Source organism: Anser brachyrhynchus (assembly GCF_964034855.1).
Source record: "Anser brachyrhynchus genome assembly, chromosome: 1".
NCBI classification, from domain to species: Eukaryota; Metazoa; Chordata; class Aves; order Anseriformes; family Anatidae; genus Anser; species Anser brachyrhynchus.
This window is the reverse complement of record NC_137694.1, coordinates 749,177-771,131: the sequence shown is the minus strand read 5'-3', so window position 1 is coordinate 771,131 and position 21,955 is coordinate 749,177. Positions and strand designations below refer to the sequence as shown.

The 21,955-nt window shown below is 65.0% G+C and overlaps 1 protein-coding gene across 12 annotated transcripts in view; it reads right to left on the bottom strand.

The window, feature by feature from the left end:
• Window positions 1–21,955, bottom strand: part of SBF1 (SET binding factor 1) — a 73,463-nt gene that overhangs the window by 22,807 nt on the left and 28,701 nt on the right. For all 12 annotated transcript variants that reach the window (XM_080577549.1, XM_080577540.1, XM_080577541.1 and 9 more), the window contains exons 2-8: window positions 15,677–15,762; window positions 8,180–8,317; window positions 7,930–8,058; window positions 5,126–5,236; window positions 2,301–2,406; window positions 1,647–1,779; window positions 174–282 (exon numbers count right to left, since the gene is read on the bottom strand). In XM_080577549.1, coding sequence (XP_080433675.1) covers window positions 174–282; window positions 1,647–1,779; window positions 2,301–2,406; window positions 5,126–5,236; window positions 7,930–8,058; window positions 8,180–8,317; window positions 15,677–15,762 — 812 coding nt within the window. The remainder of the gene's footprint in view (window positions 1–173; window positions 283–1,646; window positions 1,780–2,300; window positions 2,407–5,125; window positions 5,237–7,929; window positions 8,059–8,179; window positions 8,318–15,676; window positions 15,763–21,955) is intronic.

Genomic DNA, 21,955 nt, shown 5'->3' with positions numbered 1-21,955 from the left:
AGCTGCCCGGCCAGGACAGCACGCTGGGTGCAAGCCGGGTGCCCAGCCTGCTGAGCCCGGCGCCTTTCGGGGCCGTTTTGTCTCTGGGAACACTGGCACATGGCCCTGCTGCTTCCCCCGGCCCGGTCCCCGCTCCCAGCCCCCAGGACAGGGCATGGGGGCAGGGGTCTCACCAGCTCCTGGGTCTCCGACTGGAAGATGGAGTGGACTCCGATAATGAAGGGCGTCGGTGTGCTCAGCACCTCCAGGAGCTGCGCAGGCAGGATGGGCACGTACGTGAAGCTGCAAGCAGAAGAGGTCATCGCTGCAGCCGGTGGAGCCCCGCTCGGTGCCCGGCCCCGTCCTCCCCTCGCAGCCCCCCTGGCAGAGCTCAGCCCACCATCCTGCCCCTCGCGGCGCTCTCCTGCCACGAGCACACTGGCGTGTCCCCGAGCAGGGTTTGCGTGCTAGGACATGAGGAGACAGCAAGCGCAGCACCCTGAACCCATCCTTTCTCTGTTCCACGGGCAGCTGATGGTCTGCAGGACAGAGCTGTGGGGTGACCGCGTTCCCAGGAGAGCAGATTTTCGTCTGCCACTGTCAGCCCCCGAGACAATACGAGTCTTACAGCTGTGCGAGGTTTCTGAGTGCTTGTGGATGCAGACCGTGATCGTTCCCTGGCCCGGGAGTTACGGCCCAAGTCTGACTGAGGGAAAGGTTCCCAGCACAGCAATTTAAATCCAAAAGAAAGCTTTCTTTGGACTACAAACAGCCTTTCTGCAGCCCGGGAATACGGCAGGCCAGTGTGGAAACAGCGCGACAGGAGCTGGCAGCCACAAGGGCTGTCCTACATGGGGACGTGCAGCAGCGGGCGGGCTGTGGGCTGGGTCCCTGCTGGCCACCGCGTCCCCAGCGCCCCAGGCGGGTGAGCAGGGTGCCGGCTGTCCCGCGGGAGTCACCGCGGCCACTGGAAACAACAGCTCTGTGTGTGCGTGCCCCGTCCTGGGGGCAGGATCTGCCCCGCGGGTCTTTGGAAGCCTCCCAGCACCCAGCCCTGCCCAGTGGGACGCTGGGGCTGGGGCCGGGCTGCCCGCAGAAGTGGTGCCCAGAGGCTCTGTGCTCCGCACTGGGGGAGCTATGAGAGAGGGGAAGGGATGGCCTCTGGGGCACTACGCCCCGCCGGCCCCTCTGAGCACACTGCGGGGCATCCACACATCCCCCCAGCCCCCCAGCCCCGCTGCCCTCCCTCCAAGGCTGGGAGCAGTTGTGGCAGCAGCTCCAGGAGCTGCAAGCGCTGCAGTGAGCCTCGCTGCCTGCCCCAGGGCTCGCTGCCTGCCCCCAGGGGTAGCACCCCAATTCCCCGCCTGTACCAGGAAAGGCAGGAGGCAGGGGTGGGAAGCTCACAGCCCTTCGCTGCTGGGGGCACCTGGGGAATTACGCTGCTGTGCACACCAAAGGCTCCAGGAGAGGAGCCGTAAGCGCAGCCAAGAACAAATCCTTCACGTTGCCCATGCTGCGTTCACCTGCCCTGCGCTGGCAGTGCCCCAAACGCAGTTATTCACCAGCCAGGGCACGGAGCGAGGGGGTGGCAAATGGCCTGGCCAGTCGTGGTGCCCCAGCTGCCTCCAGCTCTGCTGAGGGCTCGGGGAGCAGGGCGCTTCCCTCACCTGTACTTGAGGGGGAACATGAGCGCGAGGAGAGCCCGGCAGGCGTCGGTGAGCCTCTGGTAGCTGCTGGAGAGGAACAGGATCTTGTGTTCAGTAAGCGCTGCGCAGAAGAGATAGAGCACGTTGGTGATCCCTGGGGAGGAAGGGAGAGAAGAGCACTCAGAAACAAGGGTTCCCCTCCTCTGCTCCAGCACAGACCGCTACACCCCACCCGGACGGATCCCACTCCCATCTCCATGCCGTGCACAGCGGAGGGGCTGACGTCCTGCAGGGAGCCACTGCTGGGCCACCCACGGAGTGCCCCCCCTTGGGGATGGTGCTCGGGGGCTCTGCCGAGGCTGCCAAGACCCTTCTGTTGGTGGCACAAGGACATGGCAGCACGGCTCTGCGCCCATGCCTGCCAGCCAGGCCCTTGGCATGCCCGCGGTGAGACCTGGCCACAGCCCTGCTCCCAGCCGGGGAAGAGCCACGGCCCTTCCCCACCGAGGGGAAGGCAGAGCTGGGCTGCGGCAGGGCTTGCTCCGATGGGGCTGCAGGGGGAGCACAGCCCCCAGCCCCCACACCGGGCTGCAGACGCGCTGGGAGCTGCAGCCCAGCGCTGCGCTGGCCTTGGCACCGGACCCGGTGAGAAGGAGGCGCGGGGAGAAGTCTCACCGAGCTGACGGAAGAGCAGGGCCACGCTGCAGCTGCTGACGGGAAGCGAGTCATTGATGGGCGTCTGGATCACCTGCCTGTCCCCTGCGCCCAGGGAGATCGTCCTCTGCAAGACAAAGCAGATGTGTCCGGGGCTTGCACCGAGCGAGGGGGCGGCGCCGGCAGCAGCCCGAAGCCCCACACGTGGGGCCAGGACCGAGCCCTCGGCAGCACTTGCAGGAGTGGGGCAGAGCCGTGCCGCAGCTCGCGAGGGCTCTCCGGGAGCTCCGTGCCCGAGGAGCAGCTCGCCTGCGCCGTGCCCCCCAGCACCACCAGGCAGGGGCTGCAGCGCCAGCTCTGTGCCAGCTCCCCGCAGCCTCAGGCGAGGCCACGTCCAGGCAGAGCTGTCCCTGCTCGGCTCCTGGGATAGGGGCTGGGGCGGGCACGCTGGGCACAGCCCCACGTCTTTCCCCAGGGGCAATTTTTCAGCTCATTCGCAGCGGCACTGGGAGGCCCTCCAGGTCCTCAGCCTCTCCCCAGGGAGACGAGGGCAGCCCGGGATCGCTGCGCTCCTCTCTCTGCGCCTCTCCAGGGACACGCCGCTCTGCAACAGGAGGTTTCGCCACGCGACCCACCTCCCTGCTCAGCCCCACGCAGCCGCGAGGAGCTCACGCCACCGCAACAGCCCAGGAGGCCGCCCCCGAACGCCGGGCTGGCCGCGCAGAGCAAGCACCCCTGACCTGCTCCGCCAGCCCAGCAGGCCAGGTTTTCACAAGCCCCGGGGGAGGCAGAGCACAGCAGCCCCGCTGCCCGGAGCGCGGCCCCACGCACGGCCAGGGCTCCGCACCCGCGCTGGGGACGGACCCGGCGCTGCAGGGTGCACAGCCCCCGAGCCTTCCCAGCGGGAGTGAGAGGTGGCTAACGAGGAGACAGACCCGATGAAAGAGAAGGTGTGCGTACCGCTGCTTCGTCGTCCGCGTCAGGCTGAGATAGGGATAGACAGAGATAGCACAGTCAGTTAGAAACACACGGACACAGCCAGGCGAGGGGAGACACACGCACAGCCGACGCGAAGCAGAGACCAGCGCCCTCGGAGGAGGAGAGGTGCACACAGACAAAGCAAAAGCAGTGAATGCCACACTGAGAGAGAGCTTCAGGACACAGCAGGGGCACAGGTGAAGCACGGGAAGGGAAGCGCCACCAACAATCTGTCCTCCCTGCAGCACGCTACTTGTCCCCACGGCACAGATCGATCCTGCAAGAACTGGGAGGTGACAAACAACTGTGCCAAAGCGCACGGCTCGCTGAGCCACGGCATCTCCAGAGGCCTCCCAGGTCCAAGGCCTCTCCTCGCCTTGCCTGCTGCTGACAGGCTCCACCTGGGAGGAACCAGACGGAGTCAGACAGCCCTGGGCAGCTCCTGCAGGAGAGCCGCTGCCCACACCTGCAGCCGGACACAGCCCGGGATGCTTGGCACAGCCCCGGCCCTTGCTTCCTGCTCCGGAGCGGGGTGTGAGCGGCACCCAGCCCTGCACAGCTCAGCCCCCCGGGACCTGCAGCGCTCTGGGCCATCGGGGCAGCACCAAACTTAGGCTGGGCCATGAAGCCAGCCCACGGGGCATCGCTGCCCAGCAGAAAGCACCCGCACCAGGAACCTGCACGGGTGCAAGAGCGCGGCCGTCCCCGAGGGTCGTGGGCCTCAATGGTGGGAGAAACTCAGCCTCCAGGCACCGAGGACCTGCAGCACAGCCAGGGCCTTGCAAAAGCTCCTTCCCCTGGGTGCAGAATTGGACGCTGCCTTTTGCTGAGCAGCTGAAAGTGAAGCCACTGCAGGAACAAGTGCCACATCCGCGGCGATCTTCCAGGGGTTAGCATGGCAAAACAGTTCCAGGGGGTTATGCTGCTGTCTCCAAGTGCTTCCAGCCAGGGGCTCCAGCTGGGCGCTCTCCACTTTTTCCATCTCCTCGTCAATTAGCGAGGAGCTAATTACACCCATCTGCTTGCACCCATCACCCACCTTACAGCCCTTACACCCATCTGCTGCTCACATGGGCCTGCAGCCCAGCTGGCCTTCCTGGAGCAGGAGGAGCAGCACAAGAGGAACGCACGGCTCAGGAGGGAACAGGGAGGGCTCTTTCTGGTGGCCTGCTCTGGGCACAAGCAAGGCTGTTGCTCCTCCAGCCCTGTCTAGCAATCACAGATGCTGGCCATGCACGGGCACAATCCAGTGGTTTGAGAAGAGAGCTCCAGGCCGTTCACCTAGCAAACAGGAGCCCCGCTTGGCCTGTCCCCCTCGAGACGGGGACTCTCACAGACGGCCTGTGACCAGCTCTGGAGCAGCTCTCCGTGCAATCAGACAGGCTTGAACGGAGGAGCAAGACCTCCCTGGAGCAGGGGTGACCACAGACCGTGGCAGTTGTTTGCACAGACGGCTCTGCCACTACGCGGCTGGGGTCAGCCCATCCGGCACTCCCTCCTGCAGGGAGCGGGGAGCCACGACAAAGCTGCTTACCCGCGGCAAGCGAAGCAGCGAGATGGCCTCAGCTGGTCCAGGAGCTGAGCTGCTCCAAATCACAGAGCTCTGTTGTTTCTACTCATAAGCACTTGGGAAGGCACTGCGGGCACTAGTCAGTGCCGTGCCGGCAGCAGTGCCAGCTCGGCAGCAGCCAGCACGCAGAGCCAGCTGCCGCCTGCAGGCCCAAGCAGCCCTGCTCAGCTCAGCCCAGCCCAGCCCAGCGCCCAGGACGCAGCCGAGCGGCACATCCCGGCCCCGCGCCTCTGCTCTGCGGGAGCCGCGCGAGGCAGAAGCACGGGGAGCTGGGAGAGGGCGCGGGCAGGCTACCCACCTGAGCTCCCCCGGTGATGGGGATGGTACACGTCAGGAGGTTCCCGATGACGTTCTCCAGGGACACGCTCAGTCCGTCCACGTAGATGGTGTAGATCAAGCCCAGGCTGTTCTGCAGAGGGAAGCACAGCGCGGCTGAGCACCGGCGCAGGGGGCAGACACGAGCCGGAGCAGCGCGAGGGCTCCAGCCCGGGCACCGTTCCCTGTGCCTCCCAGCGCCTGTCCCGGACGGGAGCACGCCCCGTGACAGCCGAGCCCTGGGTGCAGTGCTCGAGGCCTCCCCTCGAGCTTCCCGCAGTGAGTCCTTGTCGGCAGGGACGGGACATTCAGCCCGTGCCCAGCCTGCTCCCAGCCAGCAGCACCTTCCCAGCACGGGGCTGCCCCGGTGGGCTCAGCATGAACGGGGCAGCGGGGCTCAAGGGCTCCACAGGCAGAGGGGGAATTCTCCAGCACTCCTGGTCCCTGCAGAGTTTAACCAAGTCTCATAAAAACCCCAAACAGCGGACAGGGAGGAGTCCCCTTGGTCACCGAGGGCTTGCTGAGGCACCGCGGCTGGGCACTGCTCTTCTGGCGGCACACACCGAGGAGCCGGCGTCAGCTCCTGCACAGGGGCACAGGCACGGGGCAGTGTTCAGCACGTCCTCTGCTGGGACACGAAGAGCTACTGTAATACACAGATATATAACTAGGAATTCGAGGAATTTGTCTTCAAGGCACCCCCTGTTTTTTCTCAAACCATCTCTCCGTGTCGGTAGGAAGAGAGGACACCATCACTGGGCCTTTAGGAGAGAATCAGGGATGGGTGCTGGGTGAGAAGCGAGCTCCCGTTCCTGCCTGCCCACGGACACACGGACACACAGACACACGCAGCTCTGCTGGCCACGCAGCGGAGGGAGCAGGGACCACAACCCCAGCCCAGCACCACGCTGACCGAGGGTGAGCAGGGCGAGGTCTGGGGCTGTGCAGAGACCACTTCAGAGACGGGAAGGGGCCGGGACAACTCGAGCCGTGTGCTGGGGACGTAACAGGCTGCACTTCAAACTCAGTCGTGAAATTCATCCGCTCAACCGAAGGCCAAACCATGAGGTTTTACCTTTCCCCCTTCCGCTGGGAGGGGCAGGGAACAGCAAGGTGAGCAGCAAACGCTGCTGAAAACAAAACCACCGAACACCTGCAGCAGCGACCCAGCTCCAGGGCCCCATTCCCCCTCACAGATCCCCGGTGACATTTCTGATTTTCTTGTTCAGCGTAAGGGGGACAGAACCCAAGGCCCAAAAGCACAGGACTGCAGCACTCCTGTCGCTAACCTGTTCCCCCGAAATCACTGAGGCGGATAACTCACGCGGCTGAGCGCTGAAATCAAGCAGCCAGGCGAGCAACGCAAACATTGCTCGGCCTCCCAGCGAGAGCGGCGGAGCAGAGCGGGCAGGTAGGCAGACATCGAGCTGGGAGCCGTGTCAGCCAGGCTCCAGGCGCTCTCGCAGGAAACGTCTGTGTTGGGCAATAAGCGAGCTGACCCACTTTCCTCCGAAAACGTCCCCGAGCACAACCGGCTCCTGCCCCGTGCGGCAGGCACGGCGGCCTGGCTGACCTCGCCCTGCCCTCTCAGACCCCGACCACGAGCAGCTCCTGCGTTTTGGGGAGTCTCAGCTCCACGGAGGGCTGGACACGGCAAAGCTCATCCCCGATGTGAAGATGAACACAGGATGCAGCCGCTCACGGTGAGGGGAATGGGTTCAGGGTCCCAGCCCCCATCTGCTCTCACGCTCCCTCCTGTCCCGGTGTCACTGCTCTCACCGAAGGGTCTCTGTTTTCCTGCCACCCCTCAGCCACCACGGCCTCACCTACGCTCAGACGCCTTCCCAGCAACACGCCTAGGTACGAGGCTACGAGGCGCGTGGCCTGCCTTGCTGTGAAGGTGCCTGAGCGTGGCCCAGGCTGCCCCGGGGCGCTGCAGTCGTTGCACCTCTCACACCCAGCCAGTCTGAGGTCCTGGGTGACCGGCTCCAGCTGACCCCGCTCGAGCAGGGGTAGGAGCAGACGTCCCGGCGGGATGTCCCCGCCAGCCTCAGCTGCCCCGGGGTCCTGTGAAGCCCGAGGTCTGTGTGAAGCAGCTCCAGGCCGAAGAATGCAGCGATATTTTTCCCTGTCAGTTATTACCACCGGGAGGGCGCAGTGGCTGAACACCCCCAAGGAACACCCCGTGCCCACGGGGCAGGCTGAGAACAAGAGACTCAGGCACGGGGCAGCTACCCAGAAGTGATATCCTCTCAGCAGGAGGGAAAAAAGGAAGAATAGAGCCCAGCCAGTGGTGGAAAATGCCACCCTCCGCAAGCCCAGCACCTGGGCTAGCAGCGGACGCTGCCCGACCACGCCGGCCCCACCGGCGAGCTGCTGCCCCACGCGTGCAGGGCAGAGCTTTATGAAGGTGCCAGGCTGCAGCCCATGCCCTCCCAAACCTTTTCCAGCCACATAATGCAGCGAGTTTGAGGAGAACACAGATGGCCGAGATAAAGGCCGTACAGGAACAGGCTGTGCTTCACGGTTTTTGCATTAACTAAACTGGGTCAAGGCCACCAGCTGCCCAGCGTGGCCGGGTCCCAGGTTTGCCGCTTTGCAGGCAGGCGCTCGGGTTCAGCGCGCTGAGCGCGGCGGTGCCGCCGGACAGGGGGCAGGGAGCAGGCTGGGCTCTGGCAGCACATGGCGCTGGGGGGCTGCGCGGCCTCCTGTGGCTCCCACAACCTCGAGGTCTTCACTCAGGTTGCTCTTCTTTGTCTCCCCTCTCCCAGATCATTTCAGACTTACCCTGAAGACCTCCGCGTGGTCCAGCCGCGACACCAGCACCAGGCTTTTGGGAGCAAAGAGCTGCGCCGGTTGAACAGGAGATGACGACGACTCTTCCTCCTCCTCTCCATTCCTGGGGTGGCTCTGAGGCTACGGAGACACGCGGATCAGCCACGTCAGACCCCCTTCCCTCTCCCAGACCCCAGGTTCTTCCAATACGGGAAGCCAGGAACCCGTAGCACCAGGCACCCTCCCCAGCAGCCCGCGGTACCTGCGCGCTCTCCACAGCCTCCCAGAAGGTGAAGCAGGCGCAGTAGTGCCGCTCCGAGTTGATGTCGGTCAGCACGGCGACGAAGAAGGTGGGGGGGTTCCTCTCCGTGAAGAGCTGCCAGCCGCTGGGCTGGCAGAACTGCGGGAGAGAGCAGGGGAGGGGGTCAGGCGGCGGGGCCGGGGGGCTGCACGCTGCCCCGTGCCCCCGCATTGTGCCGGGAGCTCGCTGCAGTGACGCATCGCCGTGGGGCACGCAGGGCTCTGCCACCCCCAGCAGCACACGAGCAGCTCTGTTCCAGGGGGAGCACTGCTAGAGCCCCTGTCCTCCGCAGAGGCACCCACGGCAGGGCAAGGGGTGCCGGGACCCGCTGCCACCCCGTGCCCGGCCCAGAGCTGGCACAGGGCTGGGGCTGAGCTGCGCCTCGGGAGCGGTGCCTGCGGGATCCGCGCTGGGCTCTGCGCAGCTCCTCCAGATGGGGTGAGGCCGGGGCTGTGGGGTGAGGCCAGGGCCGTGGGACGAGGCTGGGGCTGCGAGGCTTGGATGGGGCTGTGAGGCTTGGTTGGGGCTGAGGGGCCTGGTTGGGGCTGTGGGGCTCGGTTGGGGCTGTGGGGTGAGGCCAGGGTGCAGGGTGAGGCCGGGGTGCGGGTGTAGAGCTCCGGGAGGGGGCACTGCTCCTGCGGGGCCGGGAGCGCCGACCCGGGCTGCTCCGTGCTGCAGCCGGCTCCAGCGCGCGGCCTGGCTGGTTCCTGGGAACTTCCCAAACACCCTCCCGGGCCGGCGGGTAATTCCAGCCCCAGAACTCCCCGCGGGGTTTCAAAATCTCAAGGGATTTTTCTGCATTTCCTCTCCTCAGCACCCGCGTTTGGCTGGTGTACGCTGGAAAATTCCCACTAGTTTTGGGACCCCACAGAAAGTGCTTGGAGAGCAGGAAAACGCGGCAGCTTCTGCGGCCATGGTCTGGCAGCCCTGAGGATGAGGCGATTTCAGCAAAACGGGGGCTGAGAGCGGGAAGGCCACAGGGCCGGACAGGCAGAAATGCCTGCTCCAGCCCTCGCTGCTGAAAGCTGCCTCCAGCCCAGCGCAGTTTGCCGACCATTCGCTGTTCTCCATGCCCTGTATCACGCTCCACATATACGAGCACCCAACGGCACACATCCACCCGCCCTCTCTTACGCAGCGCGGGGCGGCCACGGCTCTAAGCCGGGAATCGGCCGCAGCTCTGCCGTTTCCAGCCGCCCAGGAGTCGGCGAGGCAGAAGGACACGGCTGGCTGCCCGCCGGGCCCTGCCACGTCCCCATAAAGCTGTGCCTGGGGCCTCTCCTTCCTGCTGCCCGGCCCCGGCAGCGCGCAGGAGGCGGCTCGCAGCGACCAGCCGAGCGCACAGCGCCGCTCTCCCGGGTAAGTTCCTCGCCTCCCCGGGCTCCGTGCCGGGCGCCCTGCCCCAGCTCCGCGCTAACGCTCCCTGCACGTTACAGACGAGGCTGAAGCACACAACGGCCCGCAGCCCGCAGGAGCTGGCTGCCGGTCCCACCCAGCACTCGTGGTCACCACACGCGGGTGCAAGGAGGAGGACGCACTCCGTGGCTGCGTTGCTAAGCCTCACGCGGAGACGTGCGCATACAAGCCTGGGCACCAGGGGTCAAGCGTGCCGTTTCTCAGGCCTCGGGATGAGCAACCCGGTTCCCCTGGATGGCTCCCCTAGGAGAACGCCATGAGGACACCACCGCCACCGCCGGACACAGGCCCTGCTCCGCTGCCCCAGTAAAGCTGCCTCCAGTGCCGAGGAAGCTCCGACCCATTCTTTTGGGAGCTACGGCACCATTAAATGGGCACAGGGCAACGACGGTGCCACATGGACATGGGTGTGCCTGAGGGTCTTCAGGTGGGCCTACAGCTCTGCTCCAGCAGCAAGCTCGGCATCGGAGCCCAGACCTTGATCCCACCGTGGGAGGCTCTGAACTGAGCCGTCCTGGGGCAGAGGAACAAGAAGACAGCTCCTTCAAAACACCACAGGCTGCTTTGAAGCACAGCACCAGGGCCCAGTTTGTGCTGCAGCCAGGCACCGAGTTGCTCCAGCCCGATGCAGAAGATGCTTCTCAGCCGATTTATCGTGCACAAGTCCCCGCAAAGCATCAGGCACACAGAGGTCTGACGGGCGCTGCCTGGTGTCGAGCTCGGTCCTTCAGAAGGGACAAACAACGATTCAGCTTCTCCATGGACGACGGGTGTAGATCAGCTGGCAGCAAGAACAGCGGCGCCCCAGGACCAGTGCCCGAACGGCAGCACCGTGGTGCTGGGCCGCACGGAGCTCCCACAATTATGGCAGGACAGAGCCACGGGCCCCCAGGCAGAACTAACGATCCCCGCAGGAGGTGAGCCCAGGGCCCTTGCCTTGCCCAGACTCGGACCCGCAGCGGGAGGACGCCGACCCCGTGCCCGTTTCCCCTACGGCTCTGCAGAGCCAGCACCCGAGGCGGGCTGCTCCTCAGCCTGAGGGCAGCAACAGCCTTCATTTCTGCAGAAAGGTTTCACAGGCAGACAGAGCTGTGTCCCGGGCTGCGCAGACACTGCCTAGCGCAGCAAGAAGCAGCTCTAGCAACATCCTCTCGTGCCTGTGCGTGTCTGTCTGCCTGGCAAGCCTTGTTTTCCACAGCACTGCTTCGCCACCTTTCCTCCTTCACCAGCGATGTTGCAGGCCCTCCCCAGGTCTGTAGCGATCCATTTCGGAGCATCTTGTCTACGACGATCCAGGACAACCTCTGGATCCTTCACATTCACCCCGTGAGGCCAGGGGAGGGCAGAGCCCCCACCGCCCGGCAGGAGGGGAGGCACGGGGAGCCCCCGGCCCCAGCAGGCGGCCAGCAGCCCCCTCGCTCCTCGCCGAGCCCAGCGCAGCTACCGGTGGCTCTGCTCGCTCCCAGCGCTGCCGACCCGCAGCGGGCTGCCAGCCGCCGTGCCGGGGGACGTCCACAGGTCCTGACCGAAGTGGCAGAGGAGCTCGGCTCAGCTCTCATCACATGACAGAAGCGAAGTGCCCAAGGATGTTTCCATGCAAGCAGCAGAGCGCGCTGAGGGGTCTGAGGCCCCCAGAACGCAGCCCTACCGAGCCCCCTGCCAGGGCCAGGACTGGCACTGGAGCATGTCTGCACAGCCCCGTGCTCTCCGTTAACCAAACGAGGAGACCGAAGCTGCAAACAAGCAGGCAATTACCTTGTGGTCAGAAAACAAAAGGACCTCACTGCTTCACCTCGGAGAGCAGCAGGAGCCCTGATGCTCTCCAGCGCACGGGTGCCAGGAGGAAATGCTGGCAGACGCCGGCTCGGGAGCTGGTGCACGCCGGCAGAGATGAGACGCTTCTGGAGGCCGGGATGTGCCCGGTGGGCACGATGGCAGTCTGCAGAACGCAACGGGCACGGGAAATGCTGCGCTGCCCTAAGTAGGCCTGAGCGACCCTGCTGCAGGACCAGCAGACAAACGCTACAGGCAGCGCTTCAGAGGAGAGGAGGAGCTGTCCCAGCACACGCCAGAGCAGACGGAGCTAGCAGGTGCAGCACACCACGGCACACCTGTGGCCTCTCCTTCCAGCAGCCACGCCGTCGCCGCAACGCGCACCTCGCTGCTCAGGTGGCCAAGAAGGCCAACAGCATCCTGGCCTGTATAGGAAGCAGTGTGGCCAGCAGGGCTAGGGAAGTGATTGTGCCCCTGTACTCGGCTCTGGTGAGGCCGCACCTCGAGTGCTGTGTTCAGTTTTGGGCCCCTCGCTACAGGAAAGACATGGACGTGCTCGAGCGAGTCCAGAGAAGGGCAACGAAGCTGGTGAGGGGTCTGGAGAACAAGTCTTACGAGGAGCGGCTGAGGGAGCTGGGGTTGTTCAGCCTGGAGAAGAGGAGGCTCAGGGGCAACCTCATCGCTCTCTATAGGTACCTTAAAGGAGGCTGTAGAGAGGTGGGGGTTGGTCTGTTCTCCTACGTGCCTGGTGACAGGACAAGGGGGAATGGGCTAAAGTTGAGCCAGGGGAGGTTTAGGTTGGATGTTAGGAAAAACTTCTTTACTGAAAGGGTTGTTAGGCATTGGGGTGGGCTGCCCAGGGAAGTGGCTGAGTCACCATCCCTGGAGGTCTTTAAAAGACGTTTAGATGTTGTTCTTAGTGATATGGTTTAGTGAAGGACTTGTTAGTGTTAGGTCAGAGGTTGGACTCGGTGATCTTGGAGGTCTCTTCCAACCTAGACGATTCTGTGATTCTGTGACTGTGATCCTGTACCTGCAGGGGCCCTGGGACTGGGAGCGCCGCGCGGCAGCAGCCGGTGGTGCCAGCACGGAGCCGGGCTCCCTGCGAGGTCCTGCAGGCACGGGCACGCCGGCAGCAGCCCCGCGCCATCCGGCCACAGCCAGGGACACGGCGTCCTGCTGTCCTCGGCCTGCGCCCCCAAGAGGAGCGAGGCTGCCATGGAGAAGCACTCACATCCTGTGCCTCTGGAGGAGCTTCCACCAGGAAAAAAAAAAAAAGATTTTTGTTTGGAAATGCTGTCAGCGAGCGGGACAGAAGCTACCGATTCCTCAATCCCTGCTCCCTAAGACACCGAAAATGTGCTCCTCACATTGCGGCTGTCGGACACAGAAGGGATGACACCGGGAGGTACAACGCTACCAGCGGGGGCTGCCCGGCTTCCCAAAGCTGCCTTTCAGCCCTACGTGCTGCTCTACCAGGAGGCCTCCCGGCGACTGGTGGAAAGCCTCGGAGCCACCCCATGGCCCCCAGCAGGACGAGGCTTCAATTGTTTAAATTCCACAGATTTTTTGGCTGGACAGTTTGGCCCTTGGGAAAAAAGCACAGCTTTCCTCTCTCTTGGCACAGGTCCCAAGTCCCCTGCAGACAACAAGGAAACACTAACCAGAAAAATAATATATATTTTTGCCTCAGACAAAGTAAATAGCGAAGTCCAGGACTGCGCTGGGATTACAGTGAGCATGCAATAAATAGGAAGAAGGTTCCCCACCGCCGATCCCGAGGGCTGGTGGGCACACGGCGCCACGCGGCAGCTACAGAGGAGCACCGCGAGCAGAGCACCCGAGACAAGGACAGGGACCAGGAGACGTGTCCAGCTCCGGCCTTCCCTCCGCGAGCTGCTTGCTCCTGGCAGACAACAGGAGCACGCCGGCAGCTCTCCCTCGTGCAGGGGGTTTACGTGGCAAGGTTTGGGTAGCGGGGGGCCACGGGGGTGGCTTCTGTGAGAAGAGGCCAGAAGCTGACCCATGTTAGATAAGGGGTATGCTGCTGGCCAGAGCTGAGCCAGTAAGCGATGTTGTTTGCGCCTCTGTGAGAGCAGAGTTAAGAAAGGGGAAAAAACCGCTGGGGAACAGCAGCTGGGAGAGAGGGGTGAGACCCAGCCCTGCAGCCCCCAAGGTGAGTGCAGCAGGAGGCAGGAGGTGCTCCAGGCTCACAGCAGCAGTTCCCCTGCGGCCTGTGGAGAGGCCCCTGGTGGAGCAGGCTGTCCCCCTGCAGCCCACGGGTCCCACACGGAGCAGATCTCCACGCTGCAGCCCGTGGAGGAGCCCCCGGTGGAGCAGGTGGATGTGGCCTGGAGGAGGCTGCGGCCCATGGAGAGCCCCCGCAGGAGCAGGCCCCGGGCCGGAGCTGCAGCCATGGAGAGGAGCCCACGCAGGAGCAGGGGGTCTGGGGGGAGCTGCCGCCCGTGGGGGACCCGTGCTGGAGCAGTTTGCTCCTGGGGGATGGACCCCGTGGTACGGAGCCGTGTGGGAGCAGTTCTTGAGGAGCTGCTGCCTGTGGGTCAGTAGGACCACGCAGGCTCATTTCGGGAAGGACGGCGTCCCGAGGGAGGGACCCCACAGGGAGCAGGGGCAGAGAGGGACCGTGGAGGAGCGGCAGAGGAAGAGCGCTGCGGACCCCATTCCCCTGCGCTGCTTGGGGGAGGAAGTGGAAGAGGGTGGATGGGGAAAGGTGTTTTTGACTTGTTTTTGTTTCTCACTGTTCTAGCTTGCGAGCAATAGGCAATAAACTTTATTATCTCCCTACTCTGAGTCTGTTTTGCCCATGACGACAATCGTTGAGTGACCTCCCCGTCCTTATCTCAGCCCTTTGCATCGTATTTTCTTCCCCTTTCCCTGTGAGGACGGGGAGTGAGAGAGCGGCCGTGGTGGAGCTCGGCTGCCCACCCCAGTAAAACCTCCACACCCTGCATGCGCCAGCAGGGCCCACAGGTTCGCAGGTGGCATGACAAGAGCCCCGGGGGGCACACGACGCGGGGTGTCCTGAGCAGCCCCACGCACGGCCACGGCTGACACGAGGCCCTCCGGCACCAGCACAGGCGGTGAGGTGGAGGTGGCAGCCAACTGAACAAGGCCAAGAGATGTCGAGGTGGCTAAGAGCCGAGCTCGGTCGGGATGGGCGAGTATCACAGAATGGCTGGGGCTGGCAGGGACCTCTGGGTCCTTCTGGTCCTACCCTGGCTCCAGCGGGGCCGCCCAGAGCTGGTGCCCAGAGCAGAGACGGCCGCAGCCGCACAGCTCCAGGAATCGAGTGCTGCAGAGGGAGCGGGGAACTCGCCCAGGCCATGGAACGGGGCAAGGGCCGGGCCACCACCTCCCGGCCACCCAAAGCACTGCCTGTGGGCTACGTAAGGCAAGGCAGAGCCCAGCACTCCACCCCGGCCCCCTGCACCGCGTCTGCTCCAAGAGAACGTGCTCCCGAGGGCACGAAGCCCTGGGGACAGCGTGACCCCGATGGGGTCCCCTTCTACTTCGGGAGTCCGCAGCTCCCCTGGCCAACACGAGGGCTGCTCAGAGATCCTAGCGCCCGCAGGGCAGCAAACGAACTTCTAAAACCTCATCTGTCTTCACACTTTGTGCTCCGCTGCACTCAGCCAGCAGCGGGGAAGAGCTGCAGGCGAGAGGGGGCCTCGGCCTCGCGGGGAGGGAGGCCCGCAGAGCCCACGCTGCTTTCCAGCAGAGCGGCAGCACCGCTGCAGCAGGGAAGGATCTTAAAAGAACTTCTGCTCAAATTTAGAAACCGAGGAGAACAATCCTATTATCCTTGATTAGTTAAAAGCTGGTTTGTGAAGAACCCACGCAGTGCCAAATTAGACTGGGTGTGTCGCTCTGGGTATGACCCAGCAGCGATCGCAACCTCAAAGGGCTGCACAGCAGCAGGCGAGCGCGGCCGGAGGGCTGGGGAAGGGATCCAGGGCCCCCACCCCTCGCCCGGCGGATGCAAGCAGAGCACACCCAGCCCCGCAGCAGGGCGAGCCCCCGCCGGCCCGGGCCGGGCAGCACCGGGAGAGCTCTGCCAACGGACGAGCCCCGCTGCTGGCGACGGGGCCGGCGACACGGAGGTTTATCCGCGCGGCTCCTGCGGGAAGCGAAGCCAGGAGGAGTGGGGGTACACCGAAACCCACCGCTGCCAGGGCAGCGTCGGGGCGCGTGCGGTGCCGTAGCGGGACAGCCTGCCCGGGCCCCGGCCCCGAAGGGCGGCACACTCACCAGCTCGATGCCTTGAGGAAAGGGGTTGTCCTCCCAGTCCTTCTCGGGGAAGCGCTGCAGTATCTGTCCCTGTCCATCCCCGCTGCCTGCAGGAACAAGAGGAGGATTAGAGGGCAGGCAGCCGTGCGGCCAACGCTTCGGCCTCCCGGTGACGCCGGGCAGAGCTCCAGCAGCACGACACCCCCACGGACACGGGCAGCGCAGCAGTGACCCCAGCCCCTTCCACAGGCACGGCTGCGCGGCAGCACGCGCCCCGGCACAGGGATGGGCGCCCCTGAGCCACGAGCAAACAGCCCCCAGAGCGAGAGCAGCTCTCTGGGGACGCACAACCTGGCAAAGCAGAAGTGCGGCAGATCTCTGGCCAAGTTTAACATTAGTTTCCTTCCTCGTTGCCACCGCTTGTTATCTCCGACTTGGCACTTGACATTTTCCCCGAACAATGGAACCGAGCTGCTCAGTTTCATTTTCAGGTTCCCCTGGGGCCCGCAGCTGCCCTGCGGCTTTACATCACCTGAAGCCTGCACCGCTGCTGAAGGCCACCCACACCTTCCCCCGGCTGAACCCAGCGAAACGAGCATCCCCCGCTCGCCCCCTGCCTGAGCTGGCCACACGAGCACGGAGCCGGGCACAGCAGGGACGAGGCCAGCGCTCTGGGGGACACCCAGCTCTTGGGACAGCCTGAAGCAGAGGCAGAACCCCGCTGAGGCTCCCGTAGCTCCTTCTGCGTTTGTGGAGCTGAGTCTGCGAGGCCAGCAAAGCGGCCTGGCACCGGCCACGTCCCCTCAGCTATGAGCTTACACACGGTAAAACCCTGCTCCAGCGCACAGAGCTGCAGTGAGGGACCCGGGGCGCTGTGCTCCTGCTGGGCGCAGCCAGGCAACCCCTGCGGAGGGGCGGCCGCAGCCCGCAGACCTGCTGGGGGGCCCGGCGGACGCCTCCTCTCCGTCCTGGCAGGGACGTCCCATGGCTGTGGGGCACGGGGCCACGTCACGGGAGGAGCCGCGCCGGGAGGTGCGCGCCGCCAGCGGGATATTTTCGGCACCCAGACCTGTCTCCACCACCCCCCTCACCACCGGCCGGCCACAGCTGGATTTAGCAGAGGACGGCATCAGAAGAGATGCCACTTATAGCCCGAGGACCGAAATGGAAAGGTCGGTGCCAAGTTACGAAGAAAACAGTGCCAAGCGTCACGTTGCCCGAACCCCCTCGCACCGTGCCCGCACCCCAGCTCCCCTCGGGCAGGGCTGGCACAGCGGTGGCAGCGGCGGTGGCTGCGCAGGGCACCAAGCGCCGCGAGCGAGGGCTGCCCGCTCCTGCACTGCTGGGCTGCACGGACAGCACGAACGGAGGGGTCACTCCGGCAGATGCTGGAGCAAGAGGGCACTCAGCCCCGGGGCTTCTCGAGCACGTTATTTAGCAGCGTGCGCCCCACACGCGCCCCAGCTCCAGCTGCCAGCACCACCAACCGGCCTGGCCCGTGCACTGTGACCGGCCGGCGGCGCCGAGCAGTCCGGCACTTCCCTCGGTTACTCCTCGGGCGGCCTGATCCTGCCTCCCTGCCTCCCGGCTCCCAGCGCACATCTGCCTATCGGGCTGTTCTATCGGCGCGGCCCTTCCTGCGGCGCGGAGCCGGCCCGGCCCGCCAATTCTTCTGCTCCCCGGCCCGGGAAGGCACGTGTGCGTGTGAACGGGCGCTGGCGCAGCTGCCGCGCTCCGCTCCTTCCTTCCTGCCGGCTCCTCCGCACAGAAAAGGCAACGGGACTGAAGGTGACACCTGGCCGCTGCTCCTGGGGCAGCCTGCGACGCTCGGGATTCATGTCAGGCTATATTTGGAAGTTTATGAGATCTTATCACAATACAGGAAACTCTAAATAAGCAAAAAGTTAAACACTCAGCTGACGCACCACAACCCAGTGACCTCAAGTCCCAGGCAGGCACGCTGGCACGCTGGGGACACTGGGGACACTCTCCCGGGGCAGGCAGCTCCCAGCCCAGGCAGGGCCACGGCCGAGCGAGAAGCTCCCCACCGCCTCCCTTGCTCCTGACACTGCTGGAGCGCGGGGACGAGAGCAGCTCAGCCCCAGTGCCCAGCGGAACGGCCGGACCAGGGCCGCGCTCACGGGGCCCTGTGCCCTGCTCCCGGAGCGGCCCCAGGGCCCTGCAGCCCCGTCCCCCTCGGCCTGGCGGCTGCCCCCAGCCCCTGCGCACCGCTCCGGGCTGGCACTGCCCGCAGGAAGCTCGCAGCAGCGTCTCCGGCCGTGCTGGGACCTGCCCCTCGCTGTGACGGCGGAGCGAGGGGAGTCGAGGAAGCGCTTCCAGGCGGCAGGGGACCGTGGCTGGCTCAGCTCCTCCAAGGGCCGTGCCTGCAGCCCTGGGCCCTGCCGGTGTCCCACGGCAGCACTGCACAGCCCGCGCTCAGCCTCCGGAGCTCGGCCCTCCTGCGGGCTCGGGCACAACCCCCACGGCACCGAGCTGCCACCACCCGGTGTTGTACAGCACGGGGGAACGTGGAGCTCGCAAATCCTCAGCGCGTGAGCACGGCGCGCTTCAGGCCTCCGCCAGCCCCTGCCTCCACGGGGAGGCCGCCTCGTGCTGGGGTGTTTGGGGCACTGCAGCAGCTCACCCCTGGTACGGGGAGCCCAGAACTCAGCCATCGCTCCCAAGGTCGTTAGAGGCTTACAAATTGCTCCCCGGCATCTCACAGCTGAAATTGGTTTAAGTTTAGCTGCTTTGAAGCATCACAAGGTACCCCGTGCCACAAGAGCACTGAGCGCAGCTCCTGCGGTGGTTTCCTGCAGCGCGGCGCTAAGCCACAAGGCACAAACCCGGCGACAACCTGCACGGGGACCTGGGGCTTCTGCCACGAGCGCTCCTCGCTCAGAGCTGTGCACAGCGCCGCACCGGGCCCAAACGTGCCCGCCCGCTCTGTGCGATGGAGTCAGGCACCGGGGCTGCCCGGCAGGCTGCGCGCGGTGCTCCTGGGGGAAGCGGCGACCCAGATAACCCTCGCCAGGCCGTGAGCTGGATGAAACAGCGTTGGGCAACTACCCCGCAAGAAGCAGGAACTATTGCATCAACCACTGCCCCGGTGTGACTAACGTGCCGGCACCTCTCTGCAACGCTCAGCTCTACCTGCAATGCCAGGCGGTGGCTCTTGGCACCGCTGCCACGCGCCGGCCGGTGAGAAACGGCGTGGCACAGGGCCTGGGGAAAGCAGGCTCTCTTCAGGGAAGTGCTGCGCAGGATATTCTCACGCAAATGTGCAGACCAGTGAACACAAACAAGCACCTGACTGTCCAGGATGAGTGGCACTAAGGAAAACAGAACACCGCGTTCAGCTGCCGCGATGAGATCGGGCCGGGAAGGAAGCGAGGAGCAGGCGAAGCCCAGCAGCTTGCAGGGCTGCAGGGAGCAGCACAGCCCGAGCTGAGCCCGGGCCAAGAGCACTCCGGCACCGGGCTGCAGGAGCCCGCAGCGAGAAAGCGGCAGCAGGAAGCTCCCCGATTCCTGTTTGCTGGGCAAGCACAAAAGATCTGGAGCACGGGAGAGCAGCCCAAGGCTGCGACCCGCGCAAGGTTGGACAGGCACCAGCAGCTCCCCGCGGCACGCTCGGCTGCGGGCTGCACGTCGGAGCGGCCGGCACGGCTCGCCCTCGGCCGGAGCACCGCAGGCACGGTGCCTGCCTCGACTGCTCGGGACCTGCAGCTGCGCTGCGGGAGCTCTCCGCCGACACCCAAGCCCGCAGGGCTGCACCAAGCCACATGAGAAAAGCCACTCCAGCTCTTCAAGGCACTACGACGAGCGTGCCCCTTCTCCGTGCCTCCGCTTCTCTCCCTCCGTACGAGGAAACACAATTTTTAGGCAAGCAACAGCTTAAACAGGAGGAGAAGGGGAGGAAAGCCCAGCAGGAGGGCAGGGGGCAAGCTGCAGCCACGACTGCCGTGGGGGTGTCGCTGCAGGGCCCTGCGCGGGCCGGAGGGGGCACGACGGGGACGGGTGCATGCCCACAGCCCGACTGCTGCCGCAGAGCCCTGGGAGCTGCAGGGCTCTCCTCCCCAGCTCCCCCACCAGGAAGCAGCCTTCGTTTTCACCCCAGCACCACACCTGCTGTTTCGCTTTCAGACACAATCGTTACCGGCCGTCATCGCTGGCTCTCATTTCCCCTGCCTTGCCCGTCAGGCCTCCCCCCAGAAGAGAAGCTTTGGAGACAGGCTCCAGCCAAACCCCCCCGGCCTTCTCGTTTCTTCCTTTCAGTCTCAGGAGGAAGCTCCTTTGCGGTCTTCCCTCGCACAAACTCCACATCGAGGCTCCTGTGTCCATCCCCTCGGCCCCAGTTTCCTCCAGGACGAGGGGATTCACCACGCTGAGCGCAGGAGACGAAGCGCCGCAGCTAACGGGGGTGAGCACACACGGCAGTCAGGAGGCAGGGACACCACGGCCCACGGACATCAACTCCTCCTCCGGGAGAGCAGGGAGAAGCCTTGGGGCCTCACAGAACTGTGCAGGGAACCCAGGGGAAGTCAGGGGTTCGGAACTCGGTCCCGCGAGCCGTCCTCCACCTGCAGCACACCTGAAGTTTGCTCAGGCTGCGACAGAGAGCCCCAAGATTTAGCTTCCGTACTTCAAATTCTGGCCACAGCCCTGCTTCTCCCCCAGTGCCTCGCAACTCCACAGCTGGTGCCTGGACACCAAGGTGAGCCCCGAGCGGCAGCCAAGGGACCAGGGGCAGCAAGACCACGGACGGCACGAGGCGGGTTTCAGGCCCGGCGCACGGGACCCGAGAGCAGCCAGGGCTCCACCGCCCGGTGCCCGGAGGCAGGGTGTCCCTGCGCCCCTGGGACCCAGCGGGCCCGCAGGCTGCTCTGTGCTGGGGGCAGGGTGGGGGACCCCGAGAGACCCGCGGCGATGTGCAGCACCACGTTCCCAATGGCACGAGGCTTTATCCAGCGTGCAGGAGCCGGCTGCGAGGAGCACCGGGCGCACCCCTGCGGAACGGAGACCGGGGCGCTGCGGGCACCAGCAGCACTGCTGCTCCCCCCGGCGCTGCGTGCTCTGTGCGCCCTAAGGGAGAGGGGGGGTCTGGAGGCTGATGTGAGCCAGAAGCCATCTGTCCAAACCCAGGGCAAGACAACAGGTACAGTGCCTGTGAAGAACGGTGCCGCGCCGTGAGTAGGGCAGCGTTACTTAAACCCGACCGGGTCCCGGCTGCCTTGCGGTGCTGTGCCGCAGCGGCGGCCCCAGGGAGCAGCGGGAGCATCGCACCGCCTGGTCCGCATCGCCCCTCCTGGTCCGCACCTCCCCTCCTGGTCCCCAGGGGCTGCCCCAGCACGTCGGACAGCCCCAGGCCAGCTCCGTGGGTCCGGCCCCAGCAGCACCCAGCCCCGCCACCGGTGGCCACGGCTGCCCCGGGACCAGGGTGGGGAGCGCAGGCCCCAGCCCGGCCAAACCCACCGCACCGGAGGGCACGGCAGCCCCGAACAACACGGCGAGTGTCTGCTCGGAGACAATAACTGCACTGTTCCCGCGTTACATATTTATGAAACGAGCACGAAGAATGGCTTTTCTATGGGGGAACACAAAAGGGCTGTGTGCGGTGCTGAGGCTGGAGCTGGCCTGCTCCTCCCTGCCCCTGCACGGTCCCAGCTCCTCCGGGGGAAAGCCCACCCGTGCCCCAAAGCCACCGCGGCCCGGCAGGAGCACGACGCCACCACCGAGGGCACGGCTCGCCGGGCAGCCAGCCGGCGGCGGTGGCATCCGCTGGGCTCGTGCTGTCCCCTCCTGCTCCTCCCAGAGCCCCGACCCGCTGCCGCCTCGTTTGTCTGCAGAGGGGCCGGCAAGCCAGACCAATAAATAATCCGCACTTTTTTCTTGGCTTCATGTTTTAGTGCAGTTTCACAGGGCAAGAAACTTGGGAAAAGACAAAGCTCGGTCCTTTCCCAGACAGCGAGAAAACCAGATGCCTGCGTGCCAGCTGAGCCAACCACCCCTGGAAGGAGCCGCAAACTCGAGGCAGATTGGAATCGACACCAACAGGAGAAGCAGCCCGAGAGCAAACCTGCAGGCCACGAGCAGGACGACACAGGGGCTGCGGGCTTTTATTCCACTTTTGACAGCATTTAAGGCAAAACACTCTGCAAAGAAGCAAAGTGGCGCTCAGCGTGCCAACTTCTGCGCTGGGTATATCAGAAATAAAAGGACAAAAACAAATGAGGTCTCTGTTTAAAGATTGCCTTAGTGATGTTTGAAGACACGCTTGGCTCTTCGTAAACACGAGGTGAT